This window comes from Acanthaster planci, linkage group LG07 (genome assembly GCF_054643075.1).
Source record: "Acanthaster planci isolate LZ-2023a linkage group LG07, COTS_SCS, whole genome shotgun sequence".
In the NCBI taxonomy this organism is placed as follows: Eukaryota; Metazoa; Echinodermata; class Asteroidea; order Valvatida; family Acanthasteridae; genus Acanthaster; species Acanthaster planci.
This window is the reverse complement of record NC_141783.1, coordinates 17,033,588-17,052,782: the sequence shown is the minus strand read 5'-3', so window position 1 is coordinate 17,052,782 and position 19,195 is coordinate 17,033,588. Positions and strand designations below refer to the sequence as shown.

Genomic DNA, 19,195 nt, shown 5'->3' with positions numbered 1-19,195 from the left:
AAATGTATTTTCTTTTTTTTCAACAAGCCAATAATAAGGGAATAAATATGTGCTTGGCCAGTCTCAAATATGCGTTTAAGACTGGCTCAGGAGAGTTGGTACGACTAATGCCCGAGCCGCATCGCATTCATAAATATCTTATTAAGTCAGAGAGTCAAAAAAAGTTAATATATGATGGATTTCCAAAGATTTTGTTCTAGAATTTTACTTTCAGTTTCCCGAACACCCCCATCCAAATTATGGTATATTCCTTGTGCAAGTTGTCCAATAGAATCTCCTGGCGAGTCACGTGCACACAGACTCTTGACCAATCAGAATCGATTAAACTGTCTCGTATCCAGGTGCCAGTGTGTGATTTATGCAGTGGGCATTATCACTTCTCAACGGGCATTATCAAATGTTAACACACAGTCAAGTTGCATGTTGTTGAATAGGGAGACTGTTGAGGTATTTATGAATGCATTTTAAATGACTGTGAGCTACTTGTCTCAGTTCCAGTGGCAGCTTACAAGCCTTTTGAGATATTTTGCAATGTACATAGTAAATTTATCTTGTGAATGTGTTTTTTAGCTTTTGTTGCAGTACTAGAAGAGCCATTTGAGGTAGTAAGAGGAGCTGCCCCAGGAAAAGGGAAGCATCAACTTGTAACCTGGGGAAATTCATGTGTTTCGGAATTTTCTTTTACTGATAACGCAATACTGAATCACTGCAGTGAACAGTGCAAAGACCAGGGCAAAGACACTCGGTTTCATCCAATGGCATTAATTAATTGGAACAGAGCTTGGTGTTCCAATGTTTGATGGACTTTACATGTCTGCCACACTCTTTAACATTTGATGAAGTACTACTGCATTTCTCACTGTTTTGCATTCCTTAACATTTGTTGAAGTACTTTTGTGATTTCTTAACATTTACTGAAGTGCTTCGTTGTGCGTTTCTTAACATTTCTCGATGTACTTTCAAAATCCCATAAGCACTGAAAACTGTTCAATTGTGTCCGTAATTCTTTACCTTGTCCCAAATCATGCTATAACAAACCACACTCAATGCAAAACAGTATATAGTGTGATACAATTTATTATTATTATTAAACGTAGAGAACCTCTTCAAAATTTCCATTATTTCATAGTTTATAGCTTGAATAAATTATGCATGAGAACTTGTAGTGATGGTACACATGTAGGATATGGCAGCCTATTTGATAAACGTTTTCAATCTTTTCAAGCAATATAAAAGTTTTGATTCGTTTTATTTACGGGCATGCAACTGGGAATTCACAAAAAGAGGAATTTACCAACTGCACAAGGTTTTGTACAGTTTTTTCAATCCTTAATGGCATACACGAGATGTAAAAAATGTGGAAATCCAGATAGATGATGCGAGGAAAAGTTGCATGCGCGCATTCATGTTTGGTTTCTGCATATGTAAATTTCAAACAAATTGATTAAAAAAATCCGCAATTCTTTGTAAAAATAATATCCGCCCCAGAGCACAAATCTGTTCATAAAAATATAAAATTACAGACTAATCCGATTAGATGTCATAACAGCGATGGTGCTGCACTTGCGCACATTCTTCAGCTTGACCTGCCCATGCATTGGCAAATCGAGACGCCCTATTGGTCAAAGAGGTATGTAACGTGCGTATAACACCCGTCCACAAGCGTTGTGCCACTCCAGTAATGGTTTCTAATTCTGGTTGTCGAATTACACTATAGTTTAAAAGAGTTCTGACGATACAAGAAAGGCCTGGAGACGGCAGTTTCCAACCTGACACTAACACTACATTAATACTCAACCACAAAAAGAGGATTTATTTGTCGAGCGAGTGGAAGTTGAACAGACCAGCTAGGCTTGTCATGTCTTTTTCACCAAGTCCCTCAATTCACTGAAGTTACAGAAGCTGTTGGATGAACTAAGCTTACAAACACCAAAGCTGCGTTGACTGGTTATTCTGAATCAATAGACATTCAAGTGAAGACACAGCTGACGCCGGCTTATAAACATGTGCAAGTATTTGCAATGGGGTGTTACATTTCCTTGCACATTCTCAGGACACTTTTTGTCCAAATACTCCATTCAAACCATAATCAAAAGCGCAAGTGCTAAGATAACATTTCCAAGTTTTCCAGACTGATTGCGAACCCCCGTTCCCAAACCAAATTGATGTAGACCAAGTTTGATTACACGATTTCTCTCTTCAAATTCACTTCAATTTTCTTACTGCCAAGTAATGTGAAGTGAAAATTTGTCTGCAGAAAGTTTTGGTAGGTAAGGGTAACAGATGTTGTGGAACCAGTCTTCCACTGTTCAAACGTACTTTAGTATCATCCATTTTCCATATTAAAACTTGGCAATATCTCAGCCTTGTGTTGAAATTACCGGTTGCCATTTGCATCTCATTCCCTTATAATTTTCACTGTAAACTGTACTCCTTTAAAAAAAAAAAAATTGATTAAAAATAGCAACGCTGAAGGGCACACACAGTGGGTTTTAAAAAGTTATGTCACCATGCAAAGTCTGAAGAGTAGCAGTGCAGACTTCTTCAGGTTATATAGCATTAGATATAAACACAATAATGCCCTGTTTTACTTAAATATATACTTTTTCCTATGGGGCTCCATGGATCGCATCCAATCCACTGCCAAGGTGCACGTGTGAACAACCACAATGCCAATGTGTTAATAGTCTTTCTGAATCATGTACTTCCATCACCAAATCAGAGTTTTGTCAGTTTAGCACTGAGCAATATAAAACAGATTACGTGGTGTCTGCTACTACACAATCTTTACGGGAGATTATGTCATGTATGCCTTTATGACAGTCCAATCAGTGCATTTGAAGGGGGGAAATGATACATGATCCCTTTAACTTATCTTAAGCACCAGAATATGAAAAGACAATGAAATTCAAGAGAAGTGGCATGCTGCACACCAGCAGTTAAAGGTTTAAATATTAAGATTTTAAGAATTCAAATAACAATACATGCATACACCATATCTTTTCCAGTTGGTTAATTACATGTACAACCAATCATTTCCAGTTAAAAAACATCATTACGCCATTTATTCGCCCCCCAAAAAAAGCTGAAAGTAAATGTTAAGTACTGGATGGGAAGCACATGTACTGTAAAGTACGTAGTTTTCTCATGCACGTACTATGGACCAGAGATCCAATACATTTAAGAGTTCTGTCACAGGAGGCCATTAGAGTCAGAGTACATGCTTTGTAAGGAGGCTGTTTGTATCTCAATACAGAAAATGTCACAGCCCAGTAGTTGGAAGCTGTGAAAAGGATGTGATCTACATTGTATTTCCTCTAGAGGGAAGAAAACAGTGGACAAGTCAGACTGTTGAATACAAGATGGTGGTCCCTTCAGTTGGCGAACAATTGTAATTACATGTATGAGGAAATTGGTTATCTTTTTTCCAAGCACCTTGGTGTACATGTACGTATGCTATCAAAAGTATCCATGCATGCACAGTAAGTAACCTGTACAAATGCTCACACAATTAGACTGGCAATGCTTTAATACTGGAATTTAAACACAAAAAAGAAGAAGAAAAATCATCCATTCGCCCTTTTCAGTGCAAGGTGAACTGCATTTGCAACGGCTAATGAACATGGCAAAGAATTGGTGGAACGAAACAACCTGCGCATTCGGAGGGGTGGTTGACCGCTTTTGGCTTGACACAAACATCGACATATAATGTGCTGATGAACCCTCGACTAAGAGTGCATGATGAGCTCCACTAGTAGCCCATTATACGGACGAAGACTAAAATGCATGCATTAAAGGGAGATGACACTGGAGCCGGTGCTTCCAAACTTAGGGGAAAGATCTCAACCAACAAGAAAAGAAAAAAAAGAGAGAACTTGCAACTCATGGTAAATTGGAAAAGAAAACTGTGGAACAATTATGTTCCATTTCCAGTGAGGAGAGTTCCTGCATCACTCCCTTGTGAATCAAAAGCAATTTTGAAAACTGCATAAACATATGCACACATTTTTTCGGCATCCAAACAAAATCATAGAATAAACAGTAGAATAGAATATAAGAGTGCTTGATAGAAAATAACACTGCTGGCTCACAAGACATCTATGTGTACTTCTGGCATTAACAGGCTTTTGTATTGTGTACATGTGAAAACAGTTTCAACCCTAACAGTCCTCAATCATCCAACAGATAAAGGATTTTGAGGACTGTTACTATTTATAGATCATGACAACTACGTCTGCACTGATTTTAACTGTGATTTTGTTCATCTAAATTGGTGTACAGTCAACCTTACACAGCTATACTTGTGGGGTATTCCCTTTGTTCTCGCGTACAAAACTCCCACACAACACGCAAAAATTTTCAAATCACTCCCATCTGAACCAGATTCACTTTCCTATTTTGGAAATTCGACTGAACGTCCCTTATTTAAAATACTTCATTTTGCGACCAATGAATGGCACTTGAAAATTCCTCCCTTTTGAGTAAATTTGAAATATCTATTTTGTGAAATCCTTGTGGGGTACCGGCTCAGTACCGGTACTAACCAGTACCAAGAAGTAACTTGTTCTCTAGGTCATACTTTTAAACCTGCAATAACCTCATTGCACAGAGGAAACGAATGTCTTGGATAATTCTATACCTGTTGCCTTAATACGCAGGGAACCATCAGTAACTATAAAAAAAAAACAATCCTGTGCCATAGATCACCGGCAAATTCTGCGCTGACAAATTTTGGCATGGGGTCCGCAGTGTAAATACAGTATAAGTGGTTTTGGCTCTACCTTCTTCAACCCTGTGAAGTCCTCGAAAACCTTCAGATGGATTGAGAAGGTTAGGAATGAATTAAGTGCAACACAATCAAGCCACAAGCAAAGCAATGGTTGCTGGGCTCAAAGTCTTCAATCCATCAAATTAATCAAAACAAGTTGCTGGATTTGGGTATATTGAAGAAGTTTACGACTTCCTGTCTTTCTTAACCTTCTCAATTCTGAATTGGACAAAAAACCATGATTATTCCAATTGACGAAAGCCTCAGCTGAGGTAGCATTGTGCTCATATGCACATCGCACAATTTCTAAAATTTGAGGTACATGTGAATGCCGGCAAGTTCCAACCACCCTAGTCAATCAAAGAACATCAAGGACAAATGTAAGACAAATATCTGTGAGACCTGGGCGTGAGCATTACACAATCTCACTGAGAGCTTATTAACTGCTGGGCTAATTTCAATGGAAGGCACTTAGAAACTTCAGCACACATCTTGCAGTTCTTGCAATTTGCACAAATTTGCCAGGAAACTCCCTCTGGACAGTATAATTTGGATTTAGATTTGACAAGTTGCTGATCAGCACCTTGTAATGAATAACTTTTGACCAAAACAGGAAGTTACTCATAAAAGACACTGCATTAAATGTTGGATGGTGACTAAATTTTCACTTGCACGTTCCTAACTGTACATGAAAATTGACTTTGCAGCAACTGACAACCCTTGATTCAAATGGTAACTGTTGTTATCACAACCAGTTTGGTTACGCATATGGCATTAATACATATGGCAATTAAGGTTGTTGCAGCTGAGCCAATCACAAGTCCCTGTAAGTCCATCACAACTTCATCACGTCATCCGGTCATAAGCCAAGTCATAAGCTATTCAAATGAACTGTGATGAAAACATTTTCTTGTCACTGTTCAATCTGTTACTTACAACTGGTCTTGTGAAAGGCCTTGTGACTTGACTTGTGAAGGGACTGTTGATTGAATTGACCACAATGCTGCCAGTTTCTACATATCTATCTAGCTACATGCGCAAGATATTTGCTGGTGTGAATAAGAGTTCAAATGATTCATTACAATCAAGTTTAATCCTGCAAACTCACAGATCTTTATGCTTGGGCCAATGTGAACTGTCCTTTCCCTACAGAACGGGCAGACTATTCTGTTGTCTGATGAAATGCTCTGCATCCACTGAAGTCTTACGGGGAATTCGGTTGAAAAAACCGGGACACCACTCCCAATGCAGCATTTGTACATGCGAGCCAGTACCAAGGCTGCATAGTTCATGCTTAAAAAAAGATGACTCATGCTTACAAAAGATGGGATGTGGCACTTCCATAACCTTGTGACAGAAAACAAATTGTCAGGCAAAGGGCTAACTTATCAGTGTAACCAATCCAGTTGGGAGACTGTGGCTTCCATGAATTGTGTTCACAAATCAGAGTGGCCTAGACTGTGCTCACTGATGAATGTGCAGAAAGGAGCAATATTTCATTAGCAGAAAATTGCCTGCTCTTTTTATCAACACGATCAGAAAGAATTTCTGTCCCTTTTCATCCACGATTTCATACGTGTACCACAATAAAGTTGCACTTGAAGTTATCATACTAAATAATCTGATTTTTTTATTTACGAAGAAGTCACTTTTTACAGGCATTTTGAAGACAGAATAATGCATTGTTTACTGCATCTGGAAGTGAATAGCTCTTATCATAGAAGCGTCGCATGCTGAAGCACAAACTTGATCATATTTGGTAGGTTTAGCACGGTGGACTGGGGGAATTGCAGGCTCTGGTCCTTCTGACCTGCTGGGAAGAGGAGGAGGGTGGGGTAGGAGGATGGGGTGAACTGCCAGGGAAGGTCGTTGGCATCTCCGTCAATCCTGAAACAACAAACGAAAAAGAAAAATGGGCGACTTGCATCATCGGCAAAACTATTAAAACACACTGAGAAACTTTGCTTGGAATGAGGACAGAGTCCAGAGAAATGAGTGTACTTCTATGGGATCTACTCCATTAATGTCAGTCATCGTTTTGCCTGGTCAACAGTACAAAAGCAACAGTAATGCACTTAGGATCAAAGCAAAATGAAAAAGACCCGCTTTAAAAGTAATGAAGAATATGTGCATTTTGAGATAAAATCTGACATCAACCAAGGGTGACATTTCTGCAAACTCTAGCCATCCACATGAATAGCAGACAACATAAGAACAGTCTAAAGGCTAATTTCACAGAGCTCTTATGAATGTACAAGGCCAGAACAGTGCGTCTTGATTGGATGCCAACAAAAGACATCATGCGTAAAGGTTATCAACACTGCATAGACTGCATATTTGTGCCCATGCTTTGACTACCCATAATCCTTAGTATTTCTTTGAACAGAGATTCAGTACTGAAAAAAGATATGCATACATCGGCAGATCTTTCTTCAGAATGGCAGGCACAAGTCAAGCGAGAAAACCTGCCAACCAGTTGGGGAGATTGGAAACCTGACTTCGCACCATACCGGTGTGTACTTTATATGACAAACAACATATAAAGGACAATGGTGCACTAGCTGGTTTTGGATCCTGACTATCCAACAAGGAAATGTTCAAGCCGTCCTGTAACAAACCAGCATGGGTAAATAGCCCGCAAGTAAAGGTAAACTTTGACCCCTTTACTTACCTAGCAATCAGTAGATTGGTGGAATGCTGGAAGACTTTTGCCAACATGAGGTACAGATGGTGCATCCTGCTACAGAAGCCACACCATGGCGCATAGTACAGTAGCAATACATCCTACGCAAACACAAAAATTACACTGAACATACTAATAATTATTTGCAATACAATACTCGATCTCCGATTTCTTAAGATGAATAACAAGAGGTCATTGGGAACCTGACAAGCTAACATTCAGGGATGTTCCTTTCACCATGTTCACTTGGAGATCTGCAATTCACGTCTAAGTGCACATTCCCTTACATTTGCATGAATCATGGCTTCTGATTAGCCGCCCCCAAGCAAATGACAGATTGGAAGAACCACTGACACAGGGCAATGTAGCTCAGTTGATAGAGCACTGCTATGGTATTCTGAAGGTCACAGGTTCAAATGTTGCTTCACTCAATTAATTTGTTAATTTTCATAATTAATAGGTAAGCACCTTGTCAGTTTCCCTCTACGTTTTTTGTTAAATTGTTAAAGTTTAACTAATGAGGCCCATGAAACAGCATACAACTATCACTGCTTTGAGATCAGGAGAGTCCGTGCTCGGACTAAACAGCGCCCTCAACAGTTTCTGCATAGAACAAATAGACACAAAAGCTCCAGTGTTTGACACAGAGCTCAGTGACGCACTCACTTTGGTGCTGTCTAAGACCAGCTCTTCAAACGTGGACGACACCACTTCCTGTACACAGACTCCGGTCATCTGGCTGCAGGCAGAAGGTGCATTGGCAGAGCGGAGGTGCCGCGTAAGATTTGAGGTTGTATAATTGAATATAAAATTTTTAATTGCAGAAGCCGTGATTTCCCCAGCCAGGAGGTGCTGCTGTTCTGCCTGGAAAAAAGGAAATCCAAGTTGAAAGAATTGTACAATCCAGTTTCTTCTTTGTTGTTGTTTTGTTTTTTGATGATAAGTTTCTCCAATCATTAGGGTCTGTCCATAAAGTATGTGGGAGGGAGGTGGGGATTATTGACACTGTGTATACCTTACACACGGGGCAGGCCTCAACGTTAATTTTTTTAACTACTTGGAAATTTACTTACCCACCGTAAGATTTCATTTGCCCAAACCCTGGTTTAGTTACTCATTGCTTCCTGGGACAGTTCCTTCCTTCAACCAATCACCATTGATGAAATTGCTACGCCAACCACATGACATGAATATATTCATGTACCGTACATCACTCCCATCATCCATACAAGTTCAGGCAACGGCTATTTCTTAACCACTTGACGATTTTGCCTGGTGTCATATATGCAAAAAGTGCACACACAAGTACCAGGCAAAATTCACTAATGTTTAAGTCACAGCCACATGTAAAACAGTCTCCGAGCTCCGGCCTTCACAGCTCCACTGCGCCACACGTGCAAAAACCAATGCCAATACCCAAGGGTATTTTACAGTTTATTTGTATGCGCATTTTCCCTAGTGTGGAAAGGTGCCCTGATACATGCACAGCATGCTTTATACACACACAAGTTATAAGCTTTTGTGAAGAGGAAAAAACAAATAAAAGGTAATTTGCTGACTGCTATACTTGGCCACGAAAAACAGACACTTTTATTTCAAGAAAAAAGTACATGTACCTGTCCTTCGGGCAACTTGTCCTTAATTTTTACTTGCCCGAAAGAAGAAATTACATGTCCCGGGCAATTGGACAACCGTTAACGTCGAGGCCTGACACGGGGAATCAATGGCCAAACATCCTTACGCAGAGCAATAAACTTGCTTTTGATAAACATTGTTTTGCTCTGCATACATGTATATGCATGGCATCAAATTTATGCCCTTTCTCCTATTTATACCTACCTGTACCTAAACCAGCTTTTATGCATCATTAATCGATCGTAAAACATGCCCTTTTTTCCCCCACCACGTACATGTAGATCTCAACCACTACCAGAGCCACAAGTCTGATGACAAGTCAAAGGCAATAAAGAATGTGTACGTGCATGATAAAGGCAGGTGTTGGGGGTGGAGCCAACACATACATACATGCAAAGTGAACAGGGAGGAGGCCTAAAAAGTCAATATTTTGTACATGTACATGGACAGCTCCTGCATTCATCAATACCACAACTTGCATAAAACGATGTAAGGGGTGATCAAAGGACTTGTTGGCACATCAGGCAGGCATTTTGTCCAAAAATCAAGCACAACCGTGCATGTGAGCAGATTAAGTTTCAATGATGCATCCCCCTTTGGAACATGTCTTGCAACCAAACCTGTGAAGTCTTTGTGGAAATACGGGACAAGCTGGGCAAGAACCTTACATGCTTTGCAGCAGTTTGAATGTAAAGTAATGATCATTTTAACCTTTATTCCACTGGATTCTATTTGCTATCCTTTCCTGATTGGTCACACATACAGAATAAACATACCCATTTACCCTACAAGCTATTCAGAAAGCAAGAGTGTTGGTATTGTGTACACTGGTCTAACTGTCACTGCTATGGTCACACCGCACTCACATGATGTACATGCTCCGAAATTTCAGACTCACATGTGCATTTTAGCAAGTGGCAACATCCTCTTTGCTGATTTGATTGAGGGGAATTTTAGGCTGTGTTTGTTTCACACGGATCTGGATCATGATCAGTGATCCGTCGTTCCTTTATGGACAATAAAAACCAGCACAGAGGATGGTGTGAACCGGTGTTAGGATCACTGATCGAGATTCAGATCGGTGTGAAACAAACAGGCCGTAACACATACATACTTCCTCCAAACAAGTACGGTGCTACCATAATAATGGCTTCTTCTAATTCCGGTGCCAGCATTATTCTGTACCATGGGTTCTAACAAGGACCCAATTTCATGGCACTGCTTACTGTTAAGTAAATGTTTTTGCCAACCATAACAAAAAACTGGCTTAGCAGTAAGTGTATTTCATGGCAAACATTTCACAGTTGCTGTGTGTAGCACAAACTGCACGAGTGTGCTCACAGAGATTTCCACTGTTATATCACTGCGCTAAGCAAATTTTTCCCCTGACATTAGCATGCCTTTTACTATCCTCACTGCTTACAGTCGCCACAAAATACGCAAAGCCTCTGTTGGCGTAAAATCGTGTGCTTATTAGCGCCATAAAATTGGACCCAAGTCATATGGTACATTGAAGTACATGTACAGTGTATGTCATAGCAACAGATCTATACTGATGACTGCGGTGGTTTGCCCGTGTTTAAATTTACAGTGCCATAATGTAACATTCCAGCACCGAGACGGCTGAGGTATACCATGGCACCACACAAGGCAGTCCCAAAATTCCTCAGATGTTAAATGCCCGTCATACCTCAATATCCAGCAAGACTATGGCTGTCCTTTTTCCGGGTGCCTGGAAGCCACTTCTAGCAGATGCCCCTAATTGCTCTGCAAACTGCCAAAAGTATTCAGACCTCATGGCAAAGAAATTCACCGTTCTGTTGGTCCTACATCCCAGCCCCGTGAAAGGGCCCAAGTATGGGTGAAAGACATTCTCTTTTGATTCCAACGTCCTCCTGCAATGAGAATTTTGGTTTGAATTTGCGTTGGAAGTTTTGGTTCCCCGGGAGGATTCCTGGCACTTGCTGTTGCAGTCAGTTCTGCTTAAAACTCCTTGACAGACTGAATTGATCGCCGACCTTCCAGAGTTAGAATCGGGGACGGCACAACGTTCACTTTGGCTGTACAAATGACCGGGTGCAATGTCGCACTGTTTACAGCATAGCTGGTACTGGCTGTAAGGACTATAATAGTAATTCAAATGGAGGCAGCTGTTTGGGGCCAGTGACGACTTTCCATGGACGATCAGGTTCGTCCACGTCGCTTGGCTGTGCGGCAGGGCTGGGCTGCAAGGGCTCGGGTGGAGCGTGGTCGAGTGCTCGCAGACCTGACAGACGTTGCGTCCGTGGGACATGGTCGTGGTTAATGGCGGATCGGCTAGCGTCTGGCAACACTCGCACACAGAAGGCGCACTATCACTACGATCATCTGCTTCATTGCAATTGTCAGGAGTTGGTTTTCTAGCACTGTTGATTGCACTGATTAGCCTCTGGATCAGCCTGGAGTTGTTGCAATTGTAGTAGTCCAAAGCAACTTTTTTAAACTGTGGATAAAAACAAACAAGACAGTTAGAAAGGTTAAAGTTTTGTGCATAAGCGCTTAAAATTAGGAACGTTAACTGGAACACTAATGAATTGAATTTCTCAATGGGGTCTAGTGCCAGATGAAGGTTTGAAAATTGATCAGGTTCATTTATCACGAACATGAAGCTCACTTCAAGAATTGTAAAAAGTGGATGCGGAAAGAAAGAAAGAGGGTGTATGTGAAAAATAGTCAGTTCAATCTGCAACAATATTATCAATTCAGCCAGTACAACGGGACAATTACTCATGGGATAAAACAGAGGATCCACAGTCTAGAGTAAAATATCTTGCCCATGGACACATACAACCCAAGGTGCTGGATTAGAACTTTGAGTTCAATGCAACGGACCGCAAGGCTACTGTAATCAACTATTAGCTCCATGTAGACTGTGATACTTCACCACAGACTTTGCACTCACCATATAAAAATCATTCAGCAGACCTTGCCGTCGATGATGACGGGTGAACAGAACCACAACAGGAGAACTGTCCAACTGGGTAGCCATGATGGTGCTCTTCACACCTGCAGGGGCTAGCCACTGCACCACCTAGTGAAAAGAAACGTACACAGCGTAATGGCTGGTTTGAAACTGTGCTCTTAAGAATGTTAGAAGGCAACACAGACAATATGTTCATCCTGGGAGAAGTTGAAGCAGGCCTACATATACAGTACATGGTGTGTGGTATGGGCTATGTACCACAGGCACTGTAAATGGCAGAGCATCTGCATGGACTGAGTTGCTATTCAACAGGTATGAACCATGCAGGGGTACCAGTTGTGAGCGGCCACTTAAAATTAAAGCTGAAAACAGCTAGCAAAACGCTGAATTATGTAAAAAAGTCCCCATACATTTGTACACAGCAGGTGTACAAAAAAGCTGAAATTCAGGGTCAAAATCTAAACAAAAAAGCTGAAATCAGCTACATGTAAAAAGCTGAATTCTCATACTCCTGACCATGGCAAAAACATGGCCCATGACCTCAGCAGAAGCAGTTTGCCACTGCGGTGGTCAAAATTTGTGACAACTTTTGATGACCCTATATAGTCCCGAATCCTCCCATTGTAACATACATGTAATTTTCGACAGACACACCAAAGGGTAGTATCAAGAGGGAAATGTGAACAAACTTGAAAAAAATACTTATTTGAGCTTTCACTTTGAAATAAACTTGTCAGTGATGACCTCAATGGCAAGAGGGAAGGGAAAGAAAGGATGAGTCATTTTACTTCAAAAGAAGAAGCACACTCACAGATTCCTGATGCTTGTAAGCCCATTCCATGATCAGCTTAGCTTGGAATTTGGCATCTCTTGGGTACAACTGAAGTGAAAACAACTTCGAAGGCTCAAGAATACTTATGACCATAAAACCTACCAAATACTTACAACACTTCCCGTCTTCAAAACTCTCTGATGCATCGAGCCAGAAATAGAGGGATTACAATATGAGGGAGATTTTGAATGGAAAATTTGGACTAAGGGCCATTTTCCAATACTCAACTTCGTCTCCATCTCAGGCTTCATCTCAAAATCAACTCCCACAGTAGGTCTGAAGCATTTCAATGCAACTCAAATACGTGAACTGTAATCAAATAAAATTTAAATACATGTACTGTAATATTTTACTCTTTTGCACCTTATTTGATGTTCATGAGGTACTGTCGCACTTATTTTTGGGCAAACAATTTCCAGCTAGGGTGGTAAAAAGATGAAGCCCGAGACGGAGACTAAGCCAAGTGTTGAACGAAGGCTAAGATCTAGGGCCGTTCCTCACAGCCTCTTGCTTCCCACAGTATTAATTAATGAAAAATGCATTTGTCATTCCCACAGCTAAAGAACTAGACTGGGTGGATGATCTGTGCATTTAATGTACCCCTTGCACTTGGTACTCGTTGACCATTCCTTTCACATGGCATGAAACCTTGAAGTGCAATCTGGGTAATCTTCACAGTTCAGTTACTTTAATTTTTTTTTAATTTTCCTACTTACCAAGGTTGAATTCAGTGTCCTTATCATGGCTATACTTTTAGACTGCTGCAATCCTAGTCTCTGCGCTAGCCTGATGTTTGTTACAACTGCAAATGCAATGGGCTCAATGGAATCTTTCTCCAGTGCCAGCCACGCAGCCTTCTGGAAGGAGACTAGGCCCGGCAGAATGGGAAAAGTAGTCCAGTCAAAGTAACCCACAACCACAGTCTATGTGAAAATAATACATACATCATTATTGCTAATGCATATTCATAAGCCAATGCAATACTCTATTGGTCAATTTTCAGTTTGGTACCAAGGCTACTGACCATGCTACTGCTGTAATGAAGTTATACCTGACCAGACTCTGACACATATCTGTTGATGTGTAAGCGTAATATCTACAAAGAAACAACTACATGTACTCAATATTTTCAGCAAATGTTCAGAAATTAAACTTTTTACAGTCACAAATTTACAAACCATGAAATTTCAATGATACCATAGCTAACTAACGAACAACCAGCGTTGGGGTTGGGTGACAAGGTCTTGCACGTTTCTGGGATTGAAAACTGCAAAATACAAACTGACCAACGCTCACCCCATGATGTGCATGAAGCGAGTACACTGACTCAATATCAGGAACATAGGTGAAAGGCCTGCAGAGTCGATATAGGAAAGACACCATCTCTTCAGCCTGCAGGATACCAATATACTGGAGACCATTGCGGATGGTAGGGGCTGTGGCCAGCAGGGCTGGGTACATGGTGGTCTTGACTCGGCTCCTACATGACCCATGCAACCACCAACAGTTGACAGCGACGAAAGTGACCTACAGCGTGGAAAAGATTCTACCAGGTATCACATCATGTCAACTTTTAATGATTTGAGTTTTGCCCTTAAAAGTGTTTAATGAGCACTATTATTCTGTTTTTCTGGTAAGCTTGTGAGAAAAAAAATCATAGCTTACTTGCGCGTGGCCTCTTGCTTTATCTGGTGCAGGTGCACAAGTGTAATCACTCAATAGCAATAGTGAGTCATTAAGCTGATTCAGTAAGAAAAATGTGTATTAAACTTCAAAGTCACACTGAATAGACCTACATGTATAACAGACATTTGAATCAAGATATGGGACGGAGAGAACCCCCCCCTTTGTGTTGGTCATTGTTTGATCGGAATCTGAGGAGTTATTTACAGACTTCTATGGGGGATGTGTTAGATACATGTAACAATAGTCTAGAGTGTGTATAGGGATTGGACAGGTAAGGGGGTACCCCTCCGTCCCATATCTTGCCTGGTGTAATAACAGAATGCTGTCGTGCTTTGTTTACATGTGCACTTCCCTGTGCCAGTGAAGTAAGTAAACGAGTATGCACGTTTGAGTTTTGCACGTAATGGCTGCCATTTTGCTCCAATGCGCAATATCAGTGAACTGTGTTCACATAAACTTTGCCCCTAGGTTGAAGCACTTCATCAATGCCATGTGGGATCAAGATCCAGTGTAAACGCGGCACCATCAGGATCTGATCCCCCTCGCTGGATTGCTCCTGCCAGATCTGATCCTCCTTTGCAGGATCAAGTGTAAACGCAGTGTATGGGTTGTCTATTGCCTGATCTCTCTTTAGTCTGTAACTGAGGTGTCACTCCCAAAGCTTGGATGTTCCTCAGACTTGGCTCAAACAAAGACCACATTATTGCACAGACGTACATGTATGCCAAAGAATGAAATTATGTTTTATATGATATCACGTTAGAGCTTTACTTTTCAATATCTACACTTCGGCACATTTTATATGGGTGAAACACTAAATGTACACAGATAGGGGCATGCCATACATAATACATGTACATGTATGTGTAAATTGAAAAGATGTGGTGACTACATCATCACCGAATTCAGTTAGAGTTTTCAAGATTTAAGAGGTAAATATCTTTTCACAATATTCGGAAAAAGAAAAAAATCTAAATTCAAACCCTGTTGCACTAGCTTTAAAAACTATAGAAATACAGGTACTAGTGTGCGCATCGCTGAGAAAAATACTGATAAGAAAATAAGCATATGTCGGTTCTTTGTGATGTCATTATGTATCAAATATCTGAAGTCCTGTGTGACAGTCATGGAACTTGGTGGGTGGGGGGGATCCTACATGTATGGCAAAATGTTTCCAAAAAGTCAATAATAATAAACTTCATGTACGCGGCCTGTGCATTGCAGACTGACTCAAAGCATGAAGAGTAATTGAATATTTTCTCTAATTACTGCCTTGCGTGCTTATTGCACTAGGCTGGTTGATTACAGCCAAGAGGGCTGTCATGATGGAGATAATCTGAAAGATATCCCACTTTCCAATATTGTGAGATCAGTTGCACCTGTCCACCGCAAACCGTCTCTTCATGAACTCATGAACCTCTTTTTTGTTTTGTACTTTTTTACGGGGTGGTTGGTTTTCATTCCAGCTGACAGGGGTGAGATAAGAAGAAAACAAAATATCCACACAATTATCACCAGAGGTTTTCAGGGCTCGGTGGCAGTGTTGGGTCTACGGTTTACACTTTTCTTTGCCTAAAAACATCCCTTAAAATATCCATTTCTTGTTTTCTATATCAACTTTTATATAAGTTAAAATACCATCACAGTAATCTCAGAATTTTCCAGAATTTAAAGTCCTGATGAAAAAAAAGTAGGAAAAATCCTGACAAATCTTACCCTTGGTAACTCAATCCAATTTATTGGTAGACATTGGAATTTTATTTTGCACAAGAACAACTAAATATTTTGTCTACAGCTGCTAATCCTGTGGGAACTACAGCACATGTACACTATGGACTCCGTGGCTCTGTGCAGAAGTACCCTAAAGCAACGTCAAGAAGCTAGGAAAATACAGAAATGGCATAACTGCCTCGCACGCATATGGAGACTGGATTTGCTTGCTCAGTTCTAGATGAATATTAATTTTGGGTGAACCATGCTATAGATACACATGTGCATAATAGGTCTGTGCATATCGTGTGTGTAAGCCCTGATAGATGTTATTGCAAGGCACAATTTCATTAAAAAGTCCATAATTAACCATTTGAGTCTGGTGTCCTTGGCCATCACTGGAAATGAATAATTCTTTTGAAGGAATAAATTCTCTTTGAGGTTTGTTACCAAATCAGGGAAAATGGGTTTCTAAATTGTAATCAAAGTGAACCTGAATTTGAAATTTTTAGGTACATGGAAAGGAAATGCTTGAATTTTTTGCCCTGTAAACTGAGCTTCCAATTTGCTGGATAAAATTCATAAAAATGCTATGATGTCGAAATCTAAAGCCATGTACTGCTAAGAGAAATAATGTATCAATCATAACATACCCGATGCGACAGCTGCCTGGCTGCCCTGTCAAATTCAACAGCAATATCTCGAGAGTTCCCATCCCAGTGGGCATAATACATCACAAACGAAAACTCGTTTTCCTCCCTCTGGATTCGGGACAAGGCGCTCTGCATGTCCCCATCGCTGAATTCAAAGACAGGAGAGTCCTTGGGGAAGATTGGCGGAGGGGCAGCCGGTGACTGAGAAGCTCCACTGGGAAAAAAAATTCCAAGAAAAAAATATTACTGTCAATTTTTAATTTCAAAGTTGAGAATTTTCATGTCAGTGTTTCAGCATCAAATCATTATTTCATTATCTACTGTCAAAAAAATTCAAGAAAAAATATTACTGTCAATTTTTAATTTCAAAGTTGAGAATTTTCATGTCAGTGTTTCAGCATCAAATTATTATTTCATTATCTACTGCAATACCTTTGAGCACAGCCAATCACTTAGCTTATTGTAATATCACAAAAAAACTCATGTTACCAGATCAAAAGCGGTTCAATTATTCATCTTTCTCAGCATAATGTTATCTGCATGTTTATGCCATACTACAGTCTCACAGTTATCAGTAGTGGAATGCATGAACATCAGAACAATCAGAATTTAGAGAAACTTTGCAATGTTCCTTTGTTCAGCAACAAAATCAGTCCCCTTGAAGAGAGAACGTCTCCTGAAACATGGGCTTTTTTAAGTAGGCTTGGGGATCCTACAATTGCCTTTGGGATCCTTTGATTTAGCAGACGAAAACATGTTTGGTTGCTGTTTAAAAAATTCTATGATTTGTTTTTGCAGGTGTCTACAATGGGACATTAAGAATGGGGAAAAGACTGCATCAAATACAATTGTCTGCGTATCAGTCTTTTACATTTACGGTACATACATGTAGACTGGTACAAAGTTGATTAAAACAACTGAAATACATTAGCTTATGTGAATGAAAAATGTAGGGAACAAAATGATGGTTGCATGCAGGTTTTTGGATCCCTGCCAATTTGGACAAAAAACCTTTTTGAGAGATATTCTCCTTCTTAGGGGACTGATTTTGTCTCTTATGAAAGGGACTTCTCCGAGTTGGACAGTCTTGAAGTTCTGGTGTGTGCCTCTGCTGGTTATCTAAATTGCAAAATGCATTATTCAAAACATCAAACATTTTCCGCTTATAAATACATAGAGCCCACACATATTAATTTTGCAGTGGTTTATAAGTTATAAGCCACCAGAAAGTGATAAAAAGTCCTGAGAGTCAAATTTAGCAGTGAGAACATTGACATATTTACTTTACAAACACTTGACTTAGGCTAGAATTCTGCAGACCAGTCTCATATCATTTAAGGTTTATGCACAGGGTGTCATCATGCAATGTCCGTGTATGGGGGAACTCTTTCCATACATTTCATGTATATGCAAGAAAGGTATCAATAGACGTGCATGGTAATCCACAGACTAAAGGTCTACTGTTAACTATAATGTATGAAAGTGCAATCCCATCAACCAAACTGTTGATTTATCAGGATACATTATATTTTCGATGAATCAGAGTATGACCAACACGGCAATTCAGAAACATAACAAAATAATGGCAATAAATCACATGAATAATGTCCAACATTCGATTTCCAAATCACCTGTTCTGAGTATACTTCGCGACCACAAGACACAGGAATGCCACAAATAGTAAACTGAAAACTTCGGGATTTTTCCGGACAGATCTGGCCATCGCTTTGAGCAACACGGCGGCGACATTCACGTGTTGCAGGGAAGGATAAGGCCAAGAAAAGGTGGGCGCGCCGCTGGCGCTACTGGCGCTGCCAAGATCTGTACCGCCGGTCGCAGTAGATGATGACAGTCCCTCGTCGGAGTGGGGTGACGGAACATCTGCCAGCATAGCGACAGATCGAAGCCGTCCCACATCCACACATGGGACAAGGATAAGCCCACGTCAAAGAGTATTTTTATGCGTCAATCAATTCATCCATTCACAGTTATTAACTCCGATGAATGGGAAACGGCCACGTCTCTCTCTCTCGCATGTAGGCCTAGCGTGCGCGTACATAGTACATGTACATGTACTTTCCATGATTGTAATTCGAGAAATACCGGCCGATTGGGGGCGTTGCTGTTGCCTTAATAAACTTGTACCAGTACTTCACTTTCTGGATAAGGGATATCTTCGATGCTGGAGTGCAACGCCAAACAAAAATCAATTGGGACTCTAGTAGACTGGTACCCAAGGGTAATGAGTTTTCCTTTAAATTCACAA

The 19,195-nt window shown here is 40.4% G+C and overlaps 1 protein-coding gene across 1 annotated transcript; it reads right to left on the bottom strand.

Moving 5' to 3' along the window:
• Window positions 1–1,061: 1,061 nt before the first annotated feature.
• Window positions 1,062–19,086, bottom strand: txndc11 (thioredoxin domain containing 11). The gene is made up of 10 exons (XM_022236909.2): window positions 18,561–19,086; window positions 16,930–17,143; window positions 14,177–14,407; window positions 13,597–13,803; window positions 12,860–12,928; window positions 12,028–12,156; window positions 10,777–11,568; window positions 8,118–8,315; window positions 7,440–7,552; window positions 1,062–6,655 (listed from the first exon to the last, which is right to left on the bottom strand). The coding sequence occupies exons 1-10, from the start codon at window positions 18,818–18,820 to the stop codon at window positions 6,484–6,486; spliced, it is 2,385 nt and encodes a 794-aa protein (XP_022092601.2). The 5' UTR covers window positions 18,821–19,086; the 3' UTR covers window positions 1,062–6,483.
• Window positions 19,087–19,195: the final 109 nt, after the last annotated feature.